General features: G+C 40.4%; 3 protein-coding genes across 3 annotated transcripts; 1 reads left to right on the top strand and 2 right to left on the bottom strand.

The window, feature by feature from the left end:
• Positions 1 to 1,222: 1,222 nt before the first annotated feature.
• Positions 1,223 to 7,847, bottom strand: LOC144519220 (isocitrate dehydrogenase [NADP], mitochondrial-like). Its single transcript, XM_078252223.1, has 11 exons — positions 7,623 to 7,847; positions 6,553 to 6,644; positions 6,154 to 6,319; positions 5,684 to 5,844; positions 5,442 to 5,585; positions 4,429 to 4,565; positions 4,104 to 4,255; positions 3,808 to 3,920; positions 3,065 to 3,162; positions 2,449 to 2,541; positions 1,223 to 1,717 (listed from the first exon to the last, which is right to left on the bottom strand). The coding sequence occupies exons 1-11, from the start codon at positions 7,741 to 7,743 to the stop codon at positions 1,633 to 1,635; spliced, it is 1,362 nt and encodes a 453-aa protein (XP_078108349.1). The 5' UTR covers positions 7,744 to 7,847; the 3' UTR covers positions 1,223 to 1,632.
• A 2,235-nt stretch (positions 7,848 to 10,082) lies between these two features.
• On the bottom strand, positions 10,083 to 13,157 carry tmed3 (transmembrane p24 trafficking protein 3). Its single transcript, XM_078252236.1, has 3 exons — positions 12,801 to 13,157; positions 12,120 to 12,365; positions 10,083 to 11,138 (listed from the first exon to the last, which is right to left on the bottom strand). The coding sequence occupies exons 1-3, from the start codon at positions 12,942 to 12,944 to the stop codon at positions 10,905 to 10,907; spliced, it is 624 nt and encodes a 207-aa protein (XP_078108362.1). The 5' UTR covers positions 12,945 to 13,157; the 3' UTR covers positions 10,083 to 10,904.
• Positions 13,158 to 14,158: 1,001 nt separating this feature from the next.
• On the top strand, positions 14,159 to 19,210 carry LOC144519195 (retinol dehydrogenase 13). Its single transcript, XM_078252176.1, has 7 exons — positions 14,159 to 14,430; positions 14,992 to 15,132; positions 15,314 to 15,505; positions 16,404 to 16,565; positions 16,716 to 16,832; positions 17,686 to 17,890; positions 18,161 to 19,210. Exons 1-7 carry the CDS (start codon positions 14,355 to 14,357, stop codon positions 18,255 to 18,257), a joined length of 990 nt encoding a protein of 329 aa, XP_078108302.1. The 5' UTR covers positions 14,159 to 14,354; the 3' UTR covers positions 18,258 to 19,210.
• Positions 19,211 to 24,836: the final 5,626 nt, after the last annotated feature.

The raw sequence follows: 24,836 nt of genomic DNA, 5'->3' as shown, positions 1-24,836 counted from the left end.
TCTGAATTGTCTTCCTGCAGCAAGCCTCAGTTATTCTGCGTTACAAGCAGACTGGAACAACTATCAATAATGATCTATTTTAAACAAGAGCAGCGTAAACTTAAAAATGGTGCATCTTTCAGAGTTGTACAGTGAAGCTTTTACACAGTACAGTGTACATGGTTGGCTGACTGTGCCCATGTCGACATCTGCTGGTAATACAGTGTAGTTGTCACCACAGCAAAGAGCTTTTGACAAAACTCCCATCAGGTCTGGCCCCCTGCTGGTGCAAATACCACTCACTGTCATGCACTGGAGGGTGCATATGACACCTACTGAATGAGCATACAGCCCTGCATGAATCCACTGCTAGACAGAGGCTCATATGTGCAAGTGCATGAAATGAAAATGTGAAATGAAATTGCACATGAATGGCATTTACCATTTCTGACTTCAACATGTGGATTTGCCAGTAGGCTGGATCCCCTGTGAGGGAACCTCTATAGCGCCCTCTGGAGGAATTATGGATTCAACACAGGTTCAACATGAGAATCATGAGGTTATGTCACTGAGGCTTCAGTTAAGCACTAATTTGCATTCCCTAACCATTGTCTCATTGAATCATTCTTGATGCTCCTCCGTAGGACTCAATGGTAAAAGCCGCCACGTTCAACACTGATCACATCAATACTTCCCAGTGCTATTCTGACAACTCAAACACTTAGTAAAAACATTCTTCTTCTTCTTGACAGTTTGATAAACTGAAACAAAAATGCTCCTCTGTCACCTAACATTTAATTAAAACGCCTCCATTTGCCTAACTAAGAGGTTTTCAAAGTGGGAGGTGGGCTCCAAACAGTTTCAGGGGATGCTCAGTGAATGGTAGTGAAAAGGTATTACAGTAGTTATTAAAAGAAGATCATATAGAATAATAAGCCTAAATGTGTGGGATTAGGTTAAAGACAGTTCAGAGATACAGTAGTTTTGGGGAATTTGACTCTTGTTCCCACTTCCCCAAAGTCAGAAACTGATAAATGCCTTACAATCATAGACGACAGACCTTTTTTATGTATTTGGTGTAGTCTGAAATCGTGTCAAAAAGCAATATTTGGCTATCTTGGCTCAACTGCTGAGTGTCAATAAAACAATTATGATCCCGTAGGCATTCATTAGGGTTAGTGTTGCTGCTGAAGATAAGAACAAAATGACAACCAAGCTGAAAAAGGCATCTTCATACACTGCATGTTATTGAGTGACTATCACTATTTCTTTTTAATATTTATACTTATAGTGCAAAACATGCCATGTAAGGGTCCTTGTTTGTACATAGGGTTACCTGAAGATGTGATCTAATTAAATTTGAAAGACTGAAATGTCTTTGAAATGGCCATCGTTAATTAAAAGCATTAATATTAATTTATACAGTACAAACACTTAATTGTGCAATACAAAACAGGACCGTTGGCAACAGAAAAGGCAGAGGAGGAACATGAGCACAGTAATGCGTCAGTGAGCTATACAAATAAAAACAAAAATGGCACGAAAAATAGCAAACTTGGTTCCTTCAAAATTGGATACAAAGATTCATACAAATGAGGTTAAAAAAGAGGGGTTTGTCTCTCTACTTTGGCAAGTGTTCCTTCTGATTGCTCTTTATTTGCCCAGAGCTTTGTCTAAGTTGGTCTTGATAGCATCCAGGAAGTCCGATGTGTTGACATAATGTTCATTCAACTTGCAGCTGCGAGATCACAGTGCAGGGGTTACATTTGTAATAAATTATAAAATATGTCCTCATGTTAAAACATCAGGAAAAAAAGTTTCCAAAAAATAGACCATAGGTGCTTTCCGACCGGATAGTACTTGTACTTTTTAGAGGAAAAGTACACTTCTAAGCAGTTCTAAGAAGTGCTCTCCCCCAAAATCTTTTTTTCCGTTTGCATTCCCACTGGCCAAGTGGCCATAGGGACTGGTAGGAGGGGTAAGGGAGTGACGCAAGCACGGCAACAGTCTTTATAGCATCGTCACTAGACCTTAGAGCCACATACAACAACAACAAAGCAGCATTCCGTCCATTCTCGTAGTAATTCACGTAATGTTTAGCTCAACACAGACAGGGCTTTATTATACTCGGAACAGACCCCGCCTCTGCCTGCTGCGCTGTGGATGTGTGTGTGTGTGTGTGTGACGGCCGGCGAGCCGTAGGACACGCTTGTGGAGTTTAACTCCGAAAAGACAGTTAACCACAGGTTCCCGTTAATTTTATGATGGACATGTGTTGTGATATTTAAACAAACAAACTGTCAACGGCGAAAATAAAAGCCTCTTATTTACGAGAGCGGTCTGAAAAAATCCCCAAATTTCGGAACGCGACGAAAAAAGTGTTCTAGGAACTTTTAGTTCTAAGAACTGCAAAAATCCCTCCGGTCGGAAAGCCCCTCATGACTGAGGGATCTAAAAATGTAAACTCACTTGGCCAAGCCATGGATGCAGCCTGCAAGGTCCTTGGTCATCACCCCATTTTCCACTGTTGCCACACAGACTTGTTCCAACGTCTGGGAAAACCTGGAGAGCGACAATGCAGAGTGACAAATCATTACGCTGCAAGATTACGTAAACATATGCCACATGTAGAGATGTTCCGATACCGGTATCGGCTCCGATACTGCCTAAAACCCTGGTATCGGTATCGGGAAGTACTGGAGTTAATACACCGATCCGATACCACGTAATAAAGCCCTAAAGAATATCTACGTTAAAGTAGTTTATTCATGTTATTTTTCCGTTATAACGGAATCAAACTGCAGAATAAAAGAAGGTTCTGGGGCGTTCATTGTTCATGTTTCAGAAAGAGTTTAACCTGAGCCAGACTGACAACAAAGATAGAAATAATATCACATCCATACAGAGATAGTAGTATACAGCTGTTAAAACATAATAAAATATATGACACACTGGTATCGGATCGGTACTCGGTATCGGCCGATACGCAAGTTCAGGTATCGGAATCGGTATCAGGAAGCAAAAAATGGTATCGGACCATCTCTAGCCACATGAGTAAATGACATTGAACCATCAGATAACAGACTTCATCAAATCAAGATTTCCGTCCAGTTTGCCTCTGTGCTCCAGTCCTTTGGTCCAAGCAAAGATGCTCGCGATCGGGTTGGTACTGGTTGGTTTTCCCTACAAAGCAAGGACAGTTAAGGTTAGTTACAGAAACTTCCACATGTCTTGTGGTTGCGTTGCATTCAGTTCCATTGATGCTACTTTGGATGGAGACATTAGTATCTCTGCCTCTTCTAAAAGTAAAAAATGTGTAAAATGGAGAGAGACCAGTCTGTTTGATTCTGAAGGATTTGCAGCATAACTTGGGATTAACTATTAATGACATGGATCACTGACAAAAAAGAAATTCTGCTTTCAACCTCTGCTGAATATATCACATAATGACATAATGTTGAATACATTTAGCCGGTTGCCTGTGGTAATAATAAAAAAACCCCACCTAACAAAAGTGATCTAGAAATGACAAATGCTGTGTTTAGTCGTTTATAGGCTGAAACCTGTGAACTGCAATTTAGTATAATTTGGTTCTAAAATTCAACAATTATTTTTTACATACACAATAAAACATTTAATTATGCAACTTTTTACACTAAGCTTAAACTGAGTGAAATCCCAATGACTCTGTTAACACTCGCAGTTGAATAACGGTTGCACTCTACCGGCTTCAAACATTTAGAGAATGTTTGTAATGTAATGTAAGTGGAGAATCACAAGTTCAACTACACCTAGTCTCAGCCAGCAGTGTGGCCTGGTGGCTCTTACCCTCTGGTGTTCACGGTAGTGCCTGGTGACGGTGCCATGGGCAGCCTCGGCCTCGATAGTCTTTCCGTCAGGGCACACTAGCACTGATGTCATGAGACCTAGAGAACCAAAACCTGGACACAACGCACAGACAAACCTCGCATCACACGGAAATCCAAATTCACAAAAATAAGCCCATGCACAAAACATGGAAAGTAGCTCAGATGTAAATATGCCATTGTGACCGTGTGGCCTTTGCTGAGCAAGCACGGCAATCCAACAACTGCCTACCCATTATCAAATTGAAGTGCACTAACCCTGAGCCAGAATGTCTGACTGCACATCTCCATCGTAATTTTTGCAGGCCCAAACAAATCCTCCAGAAGACTTCAGGACCTGGGCCACCATGTCGTCAATGAGACGGTGCTCATACCAGATCTTCAGCTTGTCAAACTCTGGTTTGTACGTCCTGAAAAAGACAAAATAATGAAATGTCCATGTCTCCTTAACAGTGGCCTGACCATTGTACATTGTTCATCTGATTTCACCACGTGACATTCTGCTCAAGAGTCTATTCCTTGAGCAATGTAATGAAACAATCCAGTACATCAAGTCTGAATCCTCATCTGTTCAGTATCTTACCTCTCGAAGATGTCCTGGAAAATGTCTTTGAAGCGCCCGTCATAGGCCTTGAGGATGGTGTTCTTGGTGCTCATGTACAGAGGCCACCTTTTCCGGATGGCATACTGAAAGCAGCTGTGAGCAAATCCACTGATGGACTGTGCAGAGAAATTAAATTAATATGGTCCAGATTTCAAAGCTATAGTTTAGCTTTTTGATATTAATAAACATCTGTTACGTTCAAGCCATTTCCAAATGAGTTGCTACAAAGCTAATTAAGACTATCTGCTCCTCAAAACTCTCTGTATTTCTATGTTCAGAAGATTGTGTCGTCCGGTGACTTTCCCCAGAATCCATCATGTTTTTTTACTTCTCCGTGTATTCCTTGGCTACTAGCAACTGTGTGGAGGAGGGGTGGGGGCGTGTGCGCGATCATGTAAAAGCAGTTCCACACCGGGTCGATAATCGGCCGTTGGACAGTCTGGCAAGGTCAGTGACTGTTTGGTGTGTTCCGTGCCGTCGTCCGTTGGAGTAGCTGTCGGCCTTTATTTTCGCCGACCTGACATGCTCAGTCGGAGACAGGGCAGTCGGGACTCACCCGGAAATGGCAAGCGGGATGAGCGTGACTAGAGCCTCTCAAAATCTGACAAAAATCTTTTAAACTGACCTTTGTCGATCTGAAATGAAGACAGATTCAGCAACTGCATGGCCTATTTCTTGCTTAAAATATTTTCAAAAACACGTTTCGGTGAACTATTTTAGTACAATATGAGATCGTATTCTGAATGAGTTGCCAGTAATGGCCGTTCGAAAAATCCTAAATCTGGGTGATTTTTTCATTTTTTGGGTGACAATACAGATAAGCGCCCCCTGCTGTTATGGAGACATATTACGTCTCGTCGCTTTGGTGTGTTCCCAGGCACTTTTTTTGACCAACTCGGGGAGACTGATCAGTCCAACTGCCTTTTCTGCCAACGGTCGGCTGTCTGGTTGGTGTGTAACTGCCTTAAATGTAAAAACAAACTGTTTCTTACCTCGTCAGTGTTGTACATTCCCAACCCACAGCCCCCTGCCTTAAAGTCATACACCTCCCACTCCTTCTGCTTGCTTCCATCGGCTGGGGCAAACACAATCTTGAACTTGCCAGGCTGGTCAATTACAAAGTCTGTGGCCCTGTACTGTGAGATCAAACATCAAGCCTGAGCTGTCAGATTGCTCCTCCGTCAGTTTGGATGCATCTTTGTTAAGAGAAAAACACACATTTTGCATTTCTTACCTGATCGCCAAAAGCATGTCTGCCGATTGTCATGGCTTTTGTCCAACCGGGAACAAGACGAGGGATGTTTTTACAAAGGATTGGCTCACGGAAAACGGTGCCACCCAAGATGTTCCTGATGGTTCCATTAGGACTCTTCCACATCTTCTTTAGCTTAAACTCTGAAAAAGAAAAGTATACGTGCTGTAAGCTTTTCCCATTTGAAGACTCAAAGCAAGGCTCAAGAACAGTTAAGAAACTCACTCATAAAAGATCCAAAAAGAAAAGTACCATTACATGTATTCTTATGAAAATACTCACGCACATACAGCAGATTTTATTACTAATGCAGCTATTGGTTGAAAAATGAAATATTTTGTATTTCTAAACATTTTACAATGCAAGAAATTGTCTGATTTGCTGTATAGATTCTACACAAAGCTAGAATAGTACAGATAGCACAGTTAGCGTATAATAATTGTCAAACTTACCCTCAACTCGGGCCTCATCGGGGGTGATGGTGGCACACTTGACAGCCACATTGTATTTATTAGTTGCGAGAGCAGAGTCGATGGTGACCTGGTCATCTGTCTGGTCACGGTAAGGCAGGCCAAGGTCAAAGTACTTCAGCTCAACATCAACATTGGGCAGGATGAGCTGACATGACATGTACAAGATGTGGATGTGTTATTTGTATGAGGACAACACTGCACAGAAAACACACACACACACACACACACACACACACACACACACACACACACAGAGTTTCTGATGACTATAATAACCCATTTTTATGCTGAATACAAACATCCTCAAATTTGCTCATAAGGTGATCTACAGTTTCTTCATACAGTGAAAGTCTAAATCACTTTACGACTCTGCTTTACCCTCTCTTTGATGAACTCCCATATGATTCGAGTCATCTCATCTCCGTCCATCTCCACCACTGGCTTGTCCACCTTGATGCGCTTTGTGGCATCTGAAAAGTTAACAGTTACATTAGCTCTCATGTTTTATTATTATATAATCTATGATTTTTTGCACTGTCGAGGATGCTGCATTCACTTAACATTCATTTAGCAGGAGGGTCATTTTCACGCAGTCATTATTTGCATGTTTTCATTGCTTCAGACGGAATTCACTGCCTTGTATTTACACTTCTTGTTTCTTGAATTCATTCCGGCTTTGTGTGCGACTGTCCCTGCAATTTGGGAAGGAGTCTTTAAACTCACATCCCTGTGGGAAAGCTCATCCACATGTCGAGAATATCTCTAAAATAACTCCCTTAATGTAGCCTAGTACCCATCTCACCTGTGAAACCTTTCTAAACCACTAGAGAACAAACTGATGACACAACACACCGGCATTTGGTTTTATATCCCTTTGCGTATGCAGGGTTCATTCTTACTGTGAAACTCTGCCAGACACTGTGGCCTTGGGATTATATGAGCACGTTGATGGCAGTAATTACCTGTCCAGCCCTTTTTGTACCTGACACACACGTGGACTCACATGCCGAGATAGGCTGGCACCAACTGCTATTATAGACTTTACTAAACTAATTTATCTTCCATTCTTCAATTTCTTTGTCAGTATTCACCATGATACAGCTTTGTGTAGCTTCCTTACAAACACCTTACGGTTTTCTATTACATTGTTTTAACTTTCTTTTCTGGGTTTTCGATACTCGTGCTAAATGAAAACAGTTTTGGACTGTGGACTGTATTTACTCTGTTCAGGATCTTTTATAGATGATCTAGTGATGGCTAGTTGCCAATCAGCGAAAGGGTTTCAACACTGACACCTAATCTTTCATAAAACACTCACCCTGTCCATACTGTATCTTACACAGCCAGGTGGCCACACTAATGTTGTCAACTTCGCTGAAAATGCGCACTACTATAGGCTAATACATTTTGATTCATATTGTTGTGGTTTTAGCCGACGGCTGACTTACAGTTCCTCTGTTGCAGCCTATGATGGCAGACGGCGGCCGGTGAGAGCACTGCGGGGTTTTGCGTCAGAACAGCAACTGTACTTCTTGACACGGCCGTCAGAGCTTTTAGGTAACTCGCCATGTTTACTAGGAACTACCACTCACCTTTTTTCTTATGAATGAGCAACAGACAGATAGAGCCCGGTAAACTGGTAACGCAGGACGTACTGTAGGCGTCAGTAAACACCTTTAGCTTGGACAGCGCATGCTTTCCTATGATTGGCCAGCAAAACCGGCTCCGGGCCAATCACAATGAAGTATGCTCGTTGAGTAGCCAATGTTCAGGTCAGTGTGTTTCAAGTTCAAGTTTAGTTTGGCTTAGTTTAGTTTATTAGTTTATAATGTCTTGGACAGTCCCCCTTAATTAACTGTACAGTTATACATGGTTATAGTTCTAGACTACCGGGGTACCTCCTTGGACACGCTGAGCTTCTCTCTCCTCTCTCTTTCCATCTGTGTGTACTTGTGTCCCAGAAATGCTGGGTCTGATTGCTGATTGTTACTAACATAGCTCCGGGGAGCTTATTCCCCGGAGTCCTTATGTTCTTTTTCCGCCCAGCATCATCATCTTGGATCATGATGGCACCTACATCATGGTGGCAGCTGTCGCCGTGGTCCTGCCCTACACCCTGCTGTGCCCTATTACACCCTGCTACGCTCTGCAATGCCCAGCTTCAACTTGCTATGTCCGGCCAACGCCCTGCCACGCCCTGTTACGCCCTGCTGTGCTCTACGACACCATGAACTATTATAACTATTACAATATCTTTATTGTGACTATTATTGCCATTGTTCATCATACCCCCAACCAGCACCGTCAGACACCGCCTACCAAGAGCCTGGGTCTGTCCGAGGTTTCTTCCTAAAAGGGAGTTTTTCCTTGCCACTGTCGCACTTACGCATTCATGCATGCTCTTGGGGGAATCACTGGAATTGTTGGGTCCTTGTAAATTATAGAGTGTGGTCTAGACCTACTCTATCTGTAAAGTGTCCTGAGATAACTTCTGTTATGATTTGACACTATAAATAAAATTGAATTGAATTGAATTGAATTGAGTAAAAGGAGCAACTTTAGCCTCTACAGCTAATTTCCAGCTGTAGCCTAGTCCCCGGCCAGCTGTCAATAGCATCCTAAAATACAATGGTTAACAAATTAAAATAAATTACATTACATCTATAATGACAGCAGGCCTAAGCAAAAGGATTAAGACATACAAAGAAGTGGCACACAAACAAACAAGCAAGCACAGATGACGGCAAAGGCATTAAAGTAGTCCATGCAGTAAAGACAATACAAAGGAGTCAAGAGAAAGGAGAATAGTCACAGAGGCCACATTGAAAGCTCATACAAGACATAACATGGAGGCAGGCAGCAGAGATGGAACGGCAGCAACAATGACTATGTCACATCAAACACACATCACATCTTGGGCGCCTGGGTAGCTCACCTGGAAGAGCACATGCCCATATATAGAGTTATAACTCCTCATATGTGCTTTATAAGAAAGATTGAATCAATAAGAATGCCCAGATACTTAAATTGTGGCACAATACTAATGTTTTGACCTAAGATGGTTATATTTGACACGTTACATTGTCTTTTTCTGAAAAAACATTACTACAGTTTTATTTACATTAATTTGAAGGCAGGAACGATTTAGCCAATCGGTGATCTGATCCATGACTGTGGTGAGTTTGGCAGCAGCCAGATGTTTTGTCTTGGCATGTTTATATACTACAGTGTCGTCCGCATACATTCGTGTTTTGATATCAGGGCAAACAAACGGCAAATCATTAATATATAAGTTTACTTACCTTCTTCCTCTTTCCTTTTCCCACAGCAGTCTGTCCAGGTGGCAGTCTCTTATTTCCACTCTGTCAGTGGTGGAAGAAGTACTCAGATCTTTTACTTGAGTAAAAGTAGCAGTACCATAGTGTACAAATACCCTTATAATACAAATATCATTTATCCCATTGAGAAACCTGATGTAAACCCATTAGGGTTAAAATCATAGAAATAAAATGGATTTTATTGGTGGTTAAAACACTCTCGGTTTAGTTATTATTAAAGTTTGGGAACTGTTATCTAGTGTGTCGATATTTTCAGCTTTTTAGCACCTGGCCTAAATATAGGATTGGTTTTGCACACAATCACAGGCAATGCCATTTTAACCCAATCTATATCATTTTTATTCTTGATATGAAATAGTGAGGAGGGCCTGAGTCGGCCAGAAATAGCTTTCATCATCTGTATGTGGTTAATCTTAGAACACTAAGAGAGCTGATATCCAACAAGGCTGCACAATTTTCTGAGTTTCTTATTTTTAATAATAAAAGCAAAACTTTATTTTTATGTGAACCTGGATCTGAATTGGCATCTCAATATTGGCAGAAAATACAAAAAGAGTCACAATGCAAATCTGGCGATGTTTGGCAATTTTATTGAAATCTGTTGACAGGTTTTAAAGATAATAGGGAGACAGATAAACAAATAGGACTGCAAGTATAACTTTGGCAAATGCGATAAAAATTGGGTCCATTAAACATATCTCTTTATGAGATAACATGGACTTGTAATCACACCTAAATGTAAAAAAATAAGAATGAAAACTGAGAATCCAATCAGTCAGTAAAAAAAAGGATGGTACGTTAACAAATTAAAAACAGTAGGCCAAACCTTTAAACCTCTAAATAAAAATGTCTTAAGGCACTTTGTATGAGACACACAAGGCCATGAGGGAGACAGAGCTCTAATAACAGCATTTTTTTGCACATAAATTAAGGTAATCACAAACATAACACACATTATACAACAAGTACAACTAACATTCAGAAACAAGTGATGTGCCACAACGTCTTATGTAATTACTGGGTATCCAGATGTAAATATTGTAATATATTGTAAAGCAATCCGGGTAACAGATAGATAGTACTAACCTGCTTTATGTTGCACCATAAAAATATAATAAATAATCTGTGCAAGGTTGAAAGGTGTCAATCTCATATTCAACATAAATTTAAGTGTTCAGTACAGCTTGTTAACAACAAAACACAGACACGAAAAGGGCATTCACAAGATTGTCTTGACACTTACTCACGCAGGAAAAAAATTAAAAGATTTCCCAAACTATCCCTTTAGCAAAAAGATTTGCTGAACACACTAAAAAATGTATGCTAATCTCATGAAGCACTTATGTGCTCACATTGGCCTCTCTTTCTGAGGGTACATAAAGACTAAGAGTTTTAAGTGGTGGCTGCCACAGAGCCTTTCTTCTCACTGAAGAAGCTCCTGAGCAACATGACCTGACCAATGCCGATAACAAACAGCAGGACGGTTTCTCCGATGGACCAGTAGGTCACCCGCTCGAGGAGATGCTCGGCTTTTGTGCGGTCGTGCGCCTCTCTTAGCCTGTACCACGTCTGCGAGTCAGCCACCACCTTCAGGATCTCATGAATGGAGACGCAAGATGACTCCAACTGACAGCAGAAAGATCAAAAACTAATTAATCAAGAGCACAGGAATGGCCTGGGGCAAAACGTACATTGGAAGGTGGGTCACACATTTGCAAACATTGAATTATATTATCTAAACTGCTCCTGAACAGATTCACTTTAAGTAAAAAAAGAGAGAGTTCTCCGCGCTTCTGCAGACCACAACAATCCAGTGCAACCAAGGCAGGACAAAACAGTGTAAAGTAACAAAAAATTTGCCGGTGCAACACAGATGTCTTCTTACTTTATAGTTTTATTTTTCAAGGTGCATAACAGTGACTAACGTTTCGATGTAAGATTACATCTTCATCAGAGTCCTTTAACTTCCCCCATTTTTCCAGCAAGTCTCAGGACTTGAAGTGGCCAAAATGGAACATCTACATTAAATATCTTGTATAAAGCATAGGATTGTAAACACTATCTTTAACTAGGAGACTACGAATGTGGGCTGATATGGGGAATCTGAGTTTTTTTTTCTTCTTAGTTCTGATAAGCTGTAATGATGTCAAACATGGAAACTGCAATGTTTACAACAATGGTTGACAATCATGGTTAATATAATATTTTTGGTACATGATGAGACATGTACCTTGCAGCTCTGGCTTCACCTAGTGGACATTATATAAACTGTTCCCCATCTGAACTAAACTAACAATAATGTAACAGTAAAGGTTTTGCTGCACTTGCCATCACCACAAAAGCTGACTAGTTAGCCTAACTTACTAAACACAACACTTTTGGCAAATAATGTTTTTGCTACAGTGCCTCTTTAATCTGAAACTTATCTTGCCCTAACTTAAAGGCAAAATGTAAGTGATTGTGTGATCCTCTGAAGCCTTTAAGTGTCTGGAGCAGCTAAGTGACAGCCACAATGTGGCCCTTTTAAAAGGTTAGGCCACTCCAGCAGACAGATTTTGAGCACCTTGTTCCTCAAAAGTAGTTGAAAACCAAGTTCGTCAGACTTACTTGAGTCAGTGCTGTACTTCCAGTCATGGTCTGCATGAGAGGTTCCTCATCTCCATGGCGGAAGTCCAGATACACCGTTTTATGTGTAAAAGTGGAGAACCCATTGCTAAAGCAGACCTTGTAGACTCCTGCCATAGCTGTGGTGTGAGAGAAGCTGTCATACTGCTTCTTATTCTCATTATACAAGACATTGTTTAGAGGATCAGTGACAAAGCAGTCTACATCATAGTTGCCTCCTGCAATGACCTAAAAGAAGAGGAAACACACATTAAAGACATGTGTGGATGACAGAACATGTGTATGTCAAAATAGTTGTAACATATGTTGTTTAGTTGTAACATATGCATTGTGCAATGTGGAACTGGCTCACACTGGTTATGCAGCAAACCAGTTAGGTGGGTTACTTTAGGTAAGACAACAAACCTTTACCAAAACAATTTTAACTAAATGTAACGTAAAGAGTGGTATTAAACTACAGGTAGGGGTATTATGAGGATTTCAATTTGAGTAACCAAATAAGCACATCATTAAAAACAGATGCATTTTGAAATCATGGAAAGAACTAAAATTATGTATTTTCTTCTCTTTCCAAGAACTAGAGACAGGCACCACTCAAATAAATTACTAGCTAAGAATAACTTTGGCAGCACCTGATAAACACACACTTTCAGAGTAACTTACTTGGAAGTCCATTTCAAACTTCACGTCTTTCTCTAGTTCCTCGTAGAAACATTGCTTATCGTTGTCAGGGAGCTCAAACGTGAGCTCAGTTCCAAACACCACAAACATATGCAGCAGCAAACAGCCCAGTCCCAGTAACAACATGGTGAGAGAAGAAACTGCTAAAAGCTGCAGAGTGTAGCATGAATGGTAAGAGTTTTGTAGCTCTGACGTGGCACAAGCACGAAGTACTTCCGGAGCAGGTTTGTTTATTTTTTACTAGAAAATTAGCCAACTGTTTTCAAACGTGAAATAAGGTCAAACTAAACACACCATAACATCTAAATGTGGAACAACCCATTTTAAACCAGTTAAAGCCACGAGGCGACAAATTACTGGGATCCATTTACACTGCTGCGATCTAAGCCATTAACGGTGTGGCACCAACACTCATGACGTTTAGGTTTCAAAATAAAAGCCCAATATTTCAAAGTATACAGTCCACGTATTTTTTTTTTTTTTTGCTTAATAGGCTAACACACGTTTCAGGAAGAAACTCCGTTCGTGGTTTTTGTGTTTCGCTGTGGTGGAAGAAGTATTCAGAAAATGTAAAGTATCACAAAAGCCCTGCATTCCAAATCCATTATAGGAAGCAACACAATGTTTTTTAAGTAACGTATTGCTTCTGTGTTTATTGCATGTAGCAGTATTTAATGTTGCACCTCGTCCAGATAGGTGGAGGTTATTTTGAATGCTGCTGTTGTTGTTGTTGTTGGTTTGTTTGATCAGTACAATTGCATTATGTTTTATCAGATTATCATGTTTTGCATTTAGTCTTGAAAAGTATTATGAATAGCAACATAATAATAATGAAGTTAAAAGTACAATATTGGCATCACTAGTGGAGTAGGCCTATACGTATAAAGTAGCACAAAATTGAATTAGTAGGGTAAGTAAAGTACATCAAAATTGATTGATTGATTAATAAAATGAAAAAATCCAGTTCACTGTAGAAGTGAACACTGCTGGTGTGGCATTGAGGGTATGGCAGCTCAGAAACTAATCAACACAGTAGGCCTATGAGTCAGCGAGCTGTACTGATGTAGGCTACTTTGGGTGTGTTTTGTAGGGCGTGTATGAGAAAGGTTAAGATAAGATACACAGATAGGCGGCTCTGCTCTCCTTGGGCCTGTAAAAGATGAACAAACCCGTGTGAGAGAGTCTGACATTGACACATGATTATCACAACAGCTAATTCCCTTTTTATTATAGACAGAAGACAACCAACGGCGGCAAGTTATGGCATACAAGCGCTGCCATGACAACAGAGGGTACACATTAAACAAGAGACTTATTCTGAAAATCCCAGTCGGTGCACATCACGCCCCCACTTCCGTACAGGGTATCGTCTTAGGGAGAGGAGAAACACCTCGGTTTTGACAGCATTTGACCTTTCATTAACTGCGTAGTATTATTTGAAACCGGCAGAGTTTTTACTTTTTTTTACATTTTGTAATATTCTTACCACTGAAGCTTGTAATGATTTAAGTTGGTTAATAATTAACAGGCTAAAATATGCAAAACTACGCAGAGTCAATCAGGAATTTTGTAGAGAGGCACGCGACCGGTCTCACTGTTGCTTTTGTTGCAGGTAAACGAATTATTGTATCATAGGGATATTGTGTGCTATATGTTTTGTACCTTTCTGCGTTTTCTTAAATGTCAATGCAAAGGAAGTAAACCCTTACTGACAATGTATGTATAATACTCATAATAGTAACCCATAATTCAGGCAGAACTCTGCATGTCAGAGAAGTAGCCTATCACATTTGATCCATCATGACAGAGGCATTCATCGTGGCTGCTGCTCCTATAACCCTAACCCTCAGTTTGTGAATAAAGGAATGTCAGTGGAACAGCACAAGTATAAAGAGCATTTTAGTGTTGTCGTAAATGTGTAAATATGCATATCTGTTTGGATCTCAAGCCATATTTGAAATCCCAAAGAAAGGGTTCAATTCAGTATTTTATTCTCCTGTAAAATAAATTGTTCACCGACGGCTTTTCATGTCGCATTAACAAGGACCAAGAAATAACACAACAGGATCAAGAAATAAATAGAGCAAAAGCACAAATAAAAAATATAACCACAATGAGACATATTACACTGCATTTGATATCAATGTTAACATGGTGATGTTTTTTTTCTCAGGGGCAGGCGTACTGGCCTTGCGCAGATGGCTGGCTGGTGGAGTGTGTTGGAGCAAGGTCAGGCTGGATGGGAAAACAGTCCTGATCACAGGAGCCAACGCTGGCATTGGGAAGGAGACGGCCCTGGATATGGCCCAGCGAGGTGAGGGCCTCACTTTCTATTAGTTTTGTCTTTTCTTTTTTGTTGTTTTTGTGCAGCCCTTTGTTATTATCTATAGCGTGCCTTTGGATTGACCTAAATTGACTGCTACCTTGACTACTAATTCAGTACTAGTTCAGTTTAAATATTATATACATTGACGCTGTTTCTTATTTTTGTCAAGGAGCCAGAGTGATCCTAGCCTGCAGAGACATGACCAGAGCCCGCATTGCAGCTGATGATATCCGGCAACAGAGTGGAAACGGTAACGTGGTGGTAAAGAAACTGGATCTCGCTTCACTGCAGTCTGTTAGGGACCTGGCCAAAGATGTCCTGGAGAATGAAGAACGTTTGGACATCCTCATCAATAATGCAGGTATTTGGCAGTGGTTAGTCAGCAGCAGTAAACATTTTTCACTACAGGAACATTAAGGAAATAATCACAAACGTCATACATATGTAGGAGAAAACAGATGTTATGACATATAGGCACATTGAGAACTTGTCTGCAGAGGAGCGTTTTCAAATATCACATCACAGCTAAACAATCAAAATCAAAAATCTGTCTCATATAGGCAGCTGAATTTTGTGGCTGAAACTGCACTTGCTGTATTTATTAGAATTATCCTCTCAACATTTATAGGCCAAAAAGTGACCTCAGTTTGGGGTCAACTGATGGTGGACCAAGAGGTTATTTTTTAGTAAGTTTTATGTTAAGTGTATTTTTAGATTTTGAACAACTTAATCAACAATGGAGACACTACACACAGAAAGCATTTATAAAAATCAGTTGGGAAACTTATTTCAAAGACAGACGCACAGACATACATACACTCACACACAGAGGCGTCCCGCTTTATTAGATAGATGGGGAACTCCAACTAATCTTTCTTTTCTTTAAAGATTTTTTTTGGCATGTTACGCCTTTATTTGATAGGGCAGCTTAGACATGAAAGGGAAGAGAGAGGGGGAATGACATGCAGCAAAGGGCCTCAGGTTGGAATTGAACCTGCAGCTGCTGCGGCGAGGACTGAGCCTCTGCACATGGGGCGCACGCTCTACCAGGGGAGCTACCCGGGCACCCCTCCAACTCATCTTTCTGAGTTGTACTCATTACAGGAAGTGGGGTGTCCTTCTAGAAATTGTGCAAGCTATGATCTTGTACTGTGCATTCAGCTCAATATAAATTGGTACAAAAATCTTTGAATGCAAGGTTATGATCATTGATAATCATACCTTCCGAATCTCTTATAAGTGTATTTTTTGATTTTAAGGTATCATGATGTGTCCTAAGTGGAAGACTGAGGATGGCTTTGAAATGCAGTTTGGTGTCAACCACCTGGGACATTTTCTCCTCACCAACTGTCTTCTTGACCTGCTGAAGAAGTCAACTCCAAGTCGCATTGTCATCGTCTCCAGCCTGGCACACGAGAAAGGTAAAGACAATGTTTTGTCATTTTAGTCCATCAAAGCTACCTACTTCATAGTTAAAATCGTATCTCTGACATTTTACTTCACTTAAACTGATACTGAACTTTGGATGTTAATGACTCATGTGATTTTCTTCACTGGATTATTTCTTGCAGGCCGTATACACTTTGATGACATCAACCTCGATAAAAACTATAAACGTGAGGTGAGCTACCGCCAAAGCAAGCTGGCCAATGTGCTCTTCTGCAGAGAACTGGCTTCAAGACTGCAAGGTAGTGTTCAATGCACGCTGCATCCCATTAATACAACGTTGTTCAGGTACACTGTAAGGGTAAAGTTGATGGGGAATAATCACCTCACGTTGTCCTGGTTTTTATTTGCTTAAGTCTTAGGTAGTACAAATCTCTTTTTAGTATTCTTTTGTTTTTGCCCTGGTTAGCGACTTTGAGTCCATGAAAAGCGCTATACAAATTCAATTTATTATTAGTATTATTATTACCTTGTATTGGGTCTGTTTCTTTCCTACGTTAAAGGGGCTCTATGCAGTTTTGGCCATTTCTTCGCTGTTTTCTCGCTTTTTGCTCGCTTTTTGCTCGCAGGTTTCTCTATAGAGCTCCCCCTACAGCTTCGGAATAGATATTTGGCAGCTCCTATGTTTACTTGTGCCTGACTCCTCGCTCGGTCAGTCTGCCGTTTCCTCTTTCTCTGTTCCTCTGACAATGCTTTCCTAGCTTTCTGCTTCTTTTTTGCCGGCTCAGCCATGACGATAGTGTGAAAAACTCCATCTCTACCTTGTTAGCCGGTTCCTGAATGGGCGTATGTGTGCAGTGCCGTGAAGCAATTCGTTACATCGCGATACCTGATATCACGCGATACTTCCTGATGCTTAGGCGGGCGACTCGCCAGCCCAAAGTTGCAAGGGTGGTTTTTCCGCTCACAGGCGCTAGGTGGGAGCGAGACGACCACCATTTAACTCGAAAAAAGTCATATAACCATTCCAATGACTCCGAAGCTGTTCAGTTAAGGTAAATCAGGCTAAAAAAAACTGCATAGTTCCCCTTTAATAGTGTTATGATGTATCATGCATTGTAACTAACATTTGATTTGATGGATCCCTCTCATTAGACACTGGTGTGACAGTGTACAGTCTTCACCCTGGGGTCATTCGCACGGAATTAGGCCGCCACTTGTTACCTACTGTAGCTCTGTGGAAGAGGATCATAGCCATGCCATTTTTCATGCTGATCAAAAGTCCCTGGGAAGGAGCTCAGACCAGCATCTACTGCGCTGTGGATGAGAGCCAGGCAAACGTCAGCGGCCTCTACTACAGGCAAGTACACCTGCAATAAAACTGTGAAGATAAACTTCTTTAACTGAGTTAATATTTGCAGTTGTCTGGAATTCAGTCCACTTTGCAGGGTTTTTCCATTGTACAATGGCAGAGCATGACAATGAAACAAATGATTTATGGCATCGTAAATAGTTTATTTCACAAGCTATTGCTGATCCATTAGCAATTGTGCTACAGCAGATGAGGTTATAAAAAGATTGTAACGGACTCTTGAGTGATGTTCTCCCCCTATTTTACTTCCTCATACAGTGACTGTGCCTCCAAAACGCCGGCACCGCAAGCCCTTGATGATGCTGCAGCCAAGAAGCTGTGGGACCTCAGTGCTTCCATGGTTGGTCTAGCTTAAACACAATAGCCTGCCTTGCTTTTATCACCTACTCTAACTGCTGGAGTCAGCCGCCGTGTTTTCTCAGGTGAATCAATAATGGCAAATGAGGTTTATTATCTAATGGGTATAGGCATTTCATTATAAATGATGATTATAACATTTTGCACTATTTAATCTTAGACCCCAGTTAGTTGATTGAATATTAAACTTAGGTATATTGCTTCATCTTTATGTTATGCAGATGCTGCATTATGATTTCTGCTTAATTGTATATCTATGGTGTGCTGCTATATCCCTTTTAAAATGAGGCAATACTTGCTTTTTAATCGACCATCTGATTGTTTGCATTCCAATGAGCAATTGCGAATTCTAAAATGCTTATGGGCCAAATAGGCTGGCATTTTGTCATCATATGATTTGTGCTGCAAATTCTAAGCGACCTCAAACTTCTGCTTTTATTCATGGCATCTAACAACAATTGCCAACATACAGTAAAATGATTGTACAGTCTGTATAATCAATTCTGTGTCAACCTCATTGCAAAGAAATCATACAAACATGTAAAACAATACTACATTTGCGTACAGGTCGAAGAGGTACAGTAGACCGTGTTGAAGTAGTGCTAAGTGTTGCATGAAGGCTGGGAAATGACCTTATCTGTTGGCAGTGAAAAGATTATTACACTTCAGAGGAGAGAGGATCCTCCACCGTGTGTGTGTGTGTGTGTGTGTGTGTGTGTGTGTGTGTGTGTGTGTGTGTGTGTGTGTGTGTGTGTGTGTGTGTGTGTGTGTGTGTGTGTGTGTGTGTGTCTGTGCATGCTCTTTGTTGTATCACGATGGTGGCTTTCATTCTTTAAGGTGAGAATTGAACTGTGTACCTTTTGTTAACCGAACTTATCAAAAATGAACAAAGTGTACAAAAGGGAACCACCAATGAAATATTTTTGGCAATAAATGTCTGATTAAAAGTGATTTATTTTCTGTCAGTTATTAAATAACAGGTGCAATAACTAAAACTCTTAAGTATACTGTATATTCATGGAAGACAAATGGCTGTGAATGAGGAAATAGTGTCCACAACAATTGAAACATATTCTTTTTGAGTCACATCCTGACTTGCAGAAACAAATACAGAATCCCGGCTTTTGTGAGCAGGTTATCAGCACATTTAAGGATGATGATGTGTTCCAAAGGGTGAATGCGGCCCCATATTGTGTTTGAGAGCAGTTTATGCTTAAGATATGGGGTTGCCAGTCTGAGCTCCTTAAATGTAACCTCGGTTATTTAAAAGAGTTTCCCCAGAGCTCTTTTAAATTGAGCTAGGTGAAAATATAGATTACCGAAAAAAGAGAATTAGTTGAAATAGCTCAGGCGTTTGAAAAAATAGAGCATCCCTCAGCTCTCATACTGTACGTAACACTTTTTAAAATGGAGTCATGAGGTTGATAGTCTTGTTTTACAGCTTATATCTCAGTTTGATGTTGATCCATCTTTTTGTATCAACATGCTTATTGTTGTATATTTGATTTTTTAAAGATTATTTTTGGGGCTTTTCCACCTTTAATGGATAGGACAGCTAGGTGAGAAAGGGGGAAGACATGCAGGAAATTGTCACAGGTCGGATTTGAACCCTGGACCTATGCGTCGATGCATAAACCTCTATGTTTATGTGCGCCTGCTCTACCCACTTACCCAACCCGGCCACAGGTTCTTATGTTTTAAACTATCTACTCAATGAGCTGTAATTGAAAATAGAAATGCCAAGGCTGCTAATTTTTAGGTGTGAAAATCATGTCAGTATGTTGGCATGCATCACGAATTACTCACCTGATGTTTGAATTCCAGTTCACCAGTTGCATCATTCTCAGTGTTCAGTTAAGTTTTAATGGATTATGTCAGTCATGCTGTATCATGTCAGGGTGTCCGAGTTCACTTTGAGCTTGCTGGTTTTAATATCAGGGGATTTTTTAGAACACTAAAGTGAACTACGTGCTACATTCTCCCCCTGAAGTATACACTGTGTTTCTGCACAATAACTGAATCGTACTGATTTTGTCAAACACCGGTCTTGCCTACGCATCAGCCTCTTTTTAAAAGAGAAATACATTATCTTGCCTGAAGCCGCACTTGACAAATATTGTTGCTTTCTGTTATATTTCTGGAAAATATGACTAAAACCAGGTGCGCTCAGAGCTGCATGAAAGGTGAATCTATATCTCAGTTAAAATTCAGCTGTTTCTCATTTTAAACGACAGAAGTGTAAAGACAAAACTTTCCTCTTTTTTAGTCCTTGAATGTAAAGTACGAATCAATGCATCCAGCACTAAATCATCTAAAAAAGACTTAAGATCATTTAATTGTATACAAATCATAAGATAGGTTACAATACAACCTAAATGTTAGTGTTAATACATATGAACTTGCATCAACCCCTTAAGTTCCTATTCACCACTTACAAAGTTCACTTTTTAAAATGACACAACGCTCTTATTTTCTTAACAACTCTTACATCTTCAAAAAGCAGTAAATTACAGTTCTAGTCATCCCTCTGAAAATGAATTAGTAGCAAAAGCAAACAACTGAAGCACAAAAACTCATACAAGCCTTCAACATGATTGCATATTATGAATTTGACTGACTGAATTACCCCAAGGCTCTCTGACTCAGATGTTGTCTCTGCAGTATCTGTAGGTAATGTCATGCACATGCCCTTATCAGTTCTCCGTCCAACGGATACAGAATCTATAGCTGGGCTGGAAAAGTGATAAGGAGATGTGAGCGACCACAGAACAACAGCACCTGTTAAATCTGTATCACACTGTGATGGAGGACCTATTGTTTAGGGACAAAAGTGAGAGTCCAGAGAGGTTTAAAAAGTGCCCATCCATGGACAGCCTGAAACCTGCCATCCCTTCCCTCGAAGTCCTGGTCCAAAGAGAGGAGTTCTCGCGGTCGGAGCAGATGAGATCTGTTGTTTGACTTACATCATTCAGCTGCAGAAGAGGTAAACCTGTCATGGAAAAAAGCCGCCATCTACCATCTCTGCCAGCTGAAAAGCACTCCGGTCCTCACGCAGCAAGGAACTAGTTAAGCTTGAACCAGTCGGAGTGGGTTCCTACAGCACTGTTTGACTGCTGACAAACTTTTGAGACACACCCCATTGATGAGTTTTATTTCACTGCAGCCCCGCCTGTCTCGGAGGGATTTCTCTGCTGCTATTGGTTGACATTCAGAACTCACCATACCTGCCCCCTGGCTCTTGTGGACTGGAGCCAAATAGTTCTTCCAGTTGTCAATCACGGGGAGTCAGCCAGTGGGATGAGAGAGACCAGGCTTGGCCGTGTTTTCCCCACAGGTGTGGCTGAGAAGCACATTCCAATATGTACATACCTGTCAGCTCCTCTGGTATTCAGCTGCTCCTAGAAAGACCTCTGTTGACCACTAGCTCTCCCCTTTCCTCTTCATGGGGCCCATGCAAAGGGAGAAGGAAATAGCTCCCGTTTCAATTGCACAAATAAGCAATTTTCTACCCATGCTGTGTGTATCTTCAATTCTTTCTTAAAGTATACCACTTTCTTTAAAGTTATGATGTCCCATTTAAAACATTGGTATTACTTTTACCGTGCTCATGAACATGTATGTCGCCAATGATGTAGTCAATGTGTAGGACAGTAAAGGCTCCCTTTGTGCCTCAAAGGAAAACACATTTATTTATATAATAAATAAAGGCAGCACTATGTTTTTACATATTGCAGAGTATTCCAGGAACCACAGACTACCATGGATGTATTTTATTTCATTATACACATATGTGGAGTCAGTTAGCGTACAGGTGCAGGCAGTGGCATGTGCATTCCCCCCCCAGCAGAGAACATCAGATCATCTGCGTCTGTTTTCTCCCTCTGTAGATCTTAAAGCCTTAACCAGAATGTGTCTGAAGTGGAGGGTTGTATTGTCTGCCCCCTCTGGTATGCAGGCTTCTGTCTCTTTCTTTATTTGAGCCCTTTCTCTGTCTTCATCTCTCACCTCTTTCACCTTGCATTGGATCCCTCTTTCTCTCTCTCTCTCAATTTCTCTCTCTCAGAGTACAGAAGTTAACAGTGTGTGCCTCAGGCAGGTGTGGGAATGCAGGTTTGCAGCACTGATGGGACTAAAGCAGAGCAGAGCTTGCTATGCCGTGATTACCTTTAGACGAGTCTGTGCATGTGTCGAGCTGAATCAGAGCAGCCTCAATGACTTAGCTCCTCTGTGTCACCAGTCACTTACCTATAGTATATCTGCAGCTCGCATCAGATCCTGCTTGTTTTATTTCAAAAACATTCTTCAACTCAGAAACAGGCCTGGAACCTGTCCTCACTCTGACAATAACAATAACTTGTATATAACAACATGCTTTAATATATGGATGGTAGCATCAAATTATAAAAGACGATACTGCAGCTACTACTACAACCAATAATAAAGATAAGAACGATATCACAATATTTACTTCTGATAATTGTTGTGCAATCGAAGTGATCGAGTTTAGTAAGAACGCATCCAAAATGTGAAATACATTCATAGGCTGTGTGCAGACGAATGAGAATATCTTCTGTATCAATGACCTTATTTTTAAATATATAAATATACTGACATGTCTTATGTTGGCTTTCATCATTTTCTTTATTAAGTTCATGTGACACTATGAACCAGAGCATGGTTTTGTGGTAATAAGGTGAAGTTGACCAAATTTGAAAAGGAAAACAGATAACCAACAGCAGAGGTGCAGCATTACAATTTCCGTTACTGAAATGGTACTGAGGAAATTAGAAGCTATCACAGCATGAAATGTGCTTTAATTCAACAAAGAAATAAACTAAAAGGAGGTAATCAACTTCATTTCAAGGGTAGACGAACTAACACAAACACCTGTACGGTAATATAATGCAATCCACTTCAATGGTTTTGCGATAATTGTTATATGTAAAGCTTAAAATTTTCATTTTCAGTTAAGACTGTATGAGAGACGTGTTAATGAAACTCTACTGTAATTTTTAAGGTCCTAGTTCAGGTTGCTGTTGTGTTGGACTCCATTAAATTCTTTTATTTTGACCACGCTATAGTTTTCTTTTAACCCATATCTTCCGATTGAGGCTTTGAGACCCTGGGGCCTCTTTAACAGCTCAAAAGACATACTAAACATTGTTTTAACACCATGATACATCATACATTTTTCTTCATTTTCAAAAATCTCAGTCACATTAGGTCTGTTTTATGCTCTGTTTCTGTTGTTTAGTGTTATTCTGTGTGTTGATAGAATTTTATAACAGCTTTAACGGGGAGTTAGCCCTCTGGGGTCTAATTGAACCAAAACATAAGTAATGTCACTATGTACGAGAACATGTACATTTCTTTGTCTGTGAATGACTGTTTGGCAAGCCAAAGGAACATATACATGTCCATGCATAACCTATACAACTTAAAAAAAAACATGAAAAATGTGTTGTGCCACCTTTATCAAATGTGAGAGCTCAGTTTGTGGCAATGAGAAGAATAACCACTTTATCACTTTTCTACAAATTGCGTTTTGATAAGGTCAGACAATATTTTCACACACATTACTACACAGACCTATAGTATAGTACAAAAATAAGACCTGATGATATGGCACAATATGGTAGTTTGAAACCCCGGCCTCCTCCCTGATTCAGCTTGTGTTTGTGTGGAGAGAAAGAGAGAGCAGATAGGGATCAGACCAGGATCAGGGGTGTCTATAAGAATTTCAGGACCCGGGCTGGGAGGAGGATTTTCAGATGGTTGTGAGGGGGTGTTCGGGACCTGAGGCTGTATTCTGTCACCGGGGATAAAGACTTTGTCGAGTGAGCACACAGACAACAGGGGAGTTGCTGAGTCAGCTGTCCTCCTGGCTTAGCACACGCTGCACTGATCCGGACTCTTCGCCGCACGGTTCCCATCAGCTCCTCAAGTCAGGAGTCACAACTCTCGCGTTCCTAATCAAAGATAGTCTGACCACTGTATTTAAACACATTAGACACATTTAAAAGCACAAAAGACAGGTCTCCTTCATACAGACATGATGGGAACTAAAGATAGCTATTAAATGTTGGCTATTGTAAAGTTTGTCTATTTTGAAATAATTAATAATATACAATATACAATAATTTGCACACCATAGTACAGTAGTTTAAATTCGAATTTTAAGTTTGAATAAAGTTTACTTCTATAGGTGCACTTGATAAAATGCTGTTCAAAATGACACATATTAGGCTTTAGAAAGTTGTGTTTGCTTTAAAATGCCATGAAGGGATAGTTTAATTAAAAGAGACAACTGCTTTGTCCTGGAACATTAGTGTATGGAGCGTAATCATCTCATATTTCAAGATTAGTCAAAGAAAAATATCAATTTAGTTTAGTTTCGTACTGAGTTTCGAAAATGGACAAATTAGATTTTGATATTTTTTTTTAGTATGGCCTCACTACCATGTTAGGCTGTTAAACCTTTACTCTTTACCTATTGTTTCCTCCAATTAGTGCCGCTGATGCCGCTTTAATGCGCAGCCCTCTTCCGCATGGTTTGACATTCTGCACTTTATATTTT

Source organism: Sander vitreus, chromosome 1 (assembly GCF_031162955.1).
Source record: "Sander vitreus isolate 19-12246 chromosome 1, sanVit1, whole genome shotgun sequence".
Classification (NCBI taxonomy): Eukaryota; Metazoa; Chordata; class Actinopteri; order Perciformes; family Percidae; genus Sander; species Sander vitreus.
Note: the sequence above shows the minus strand (reverse complement) of the source record. Positions and strands in the feature narration are given on the sequence as shown.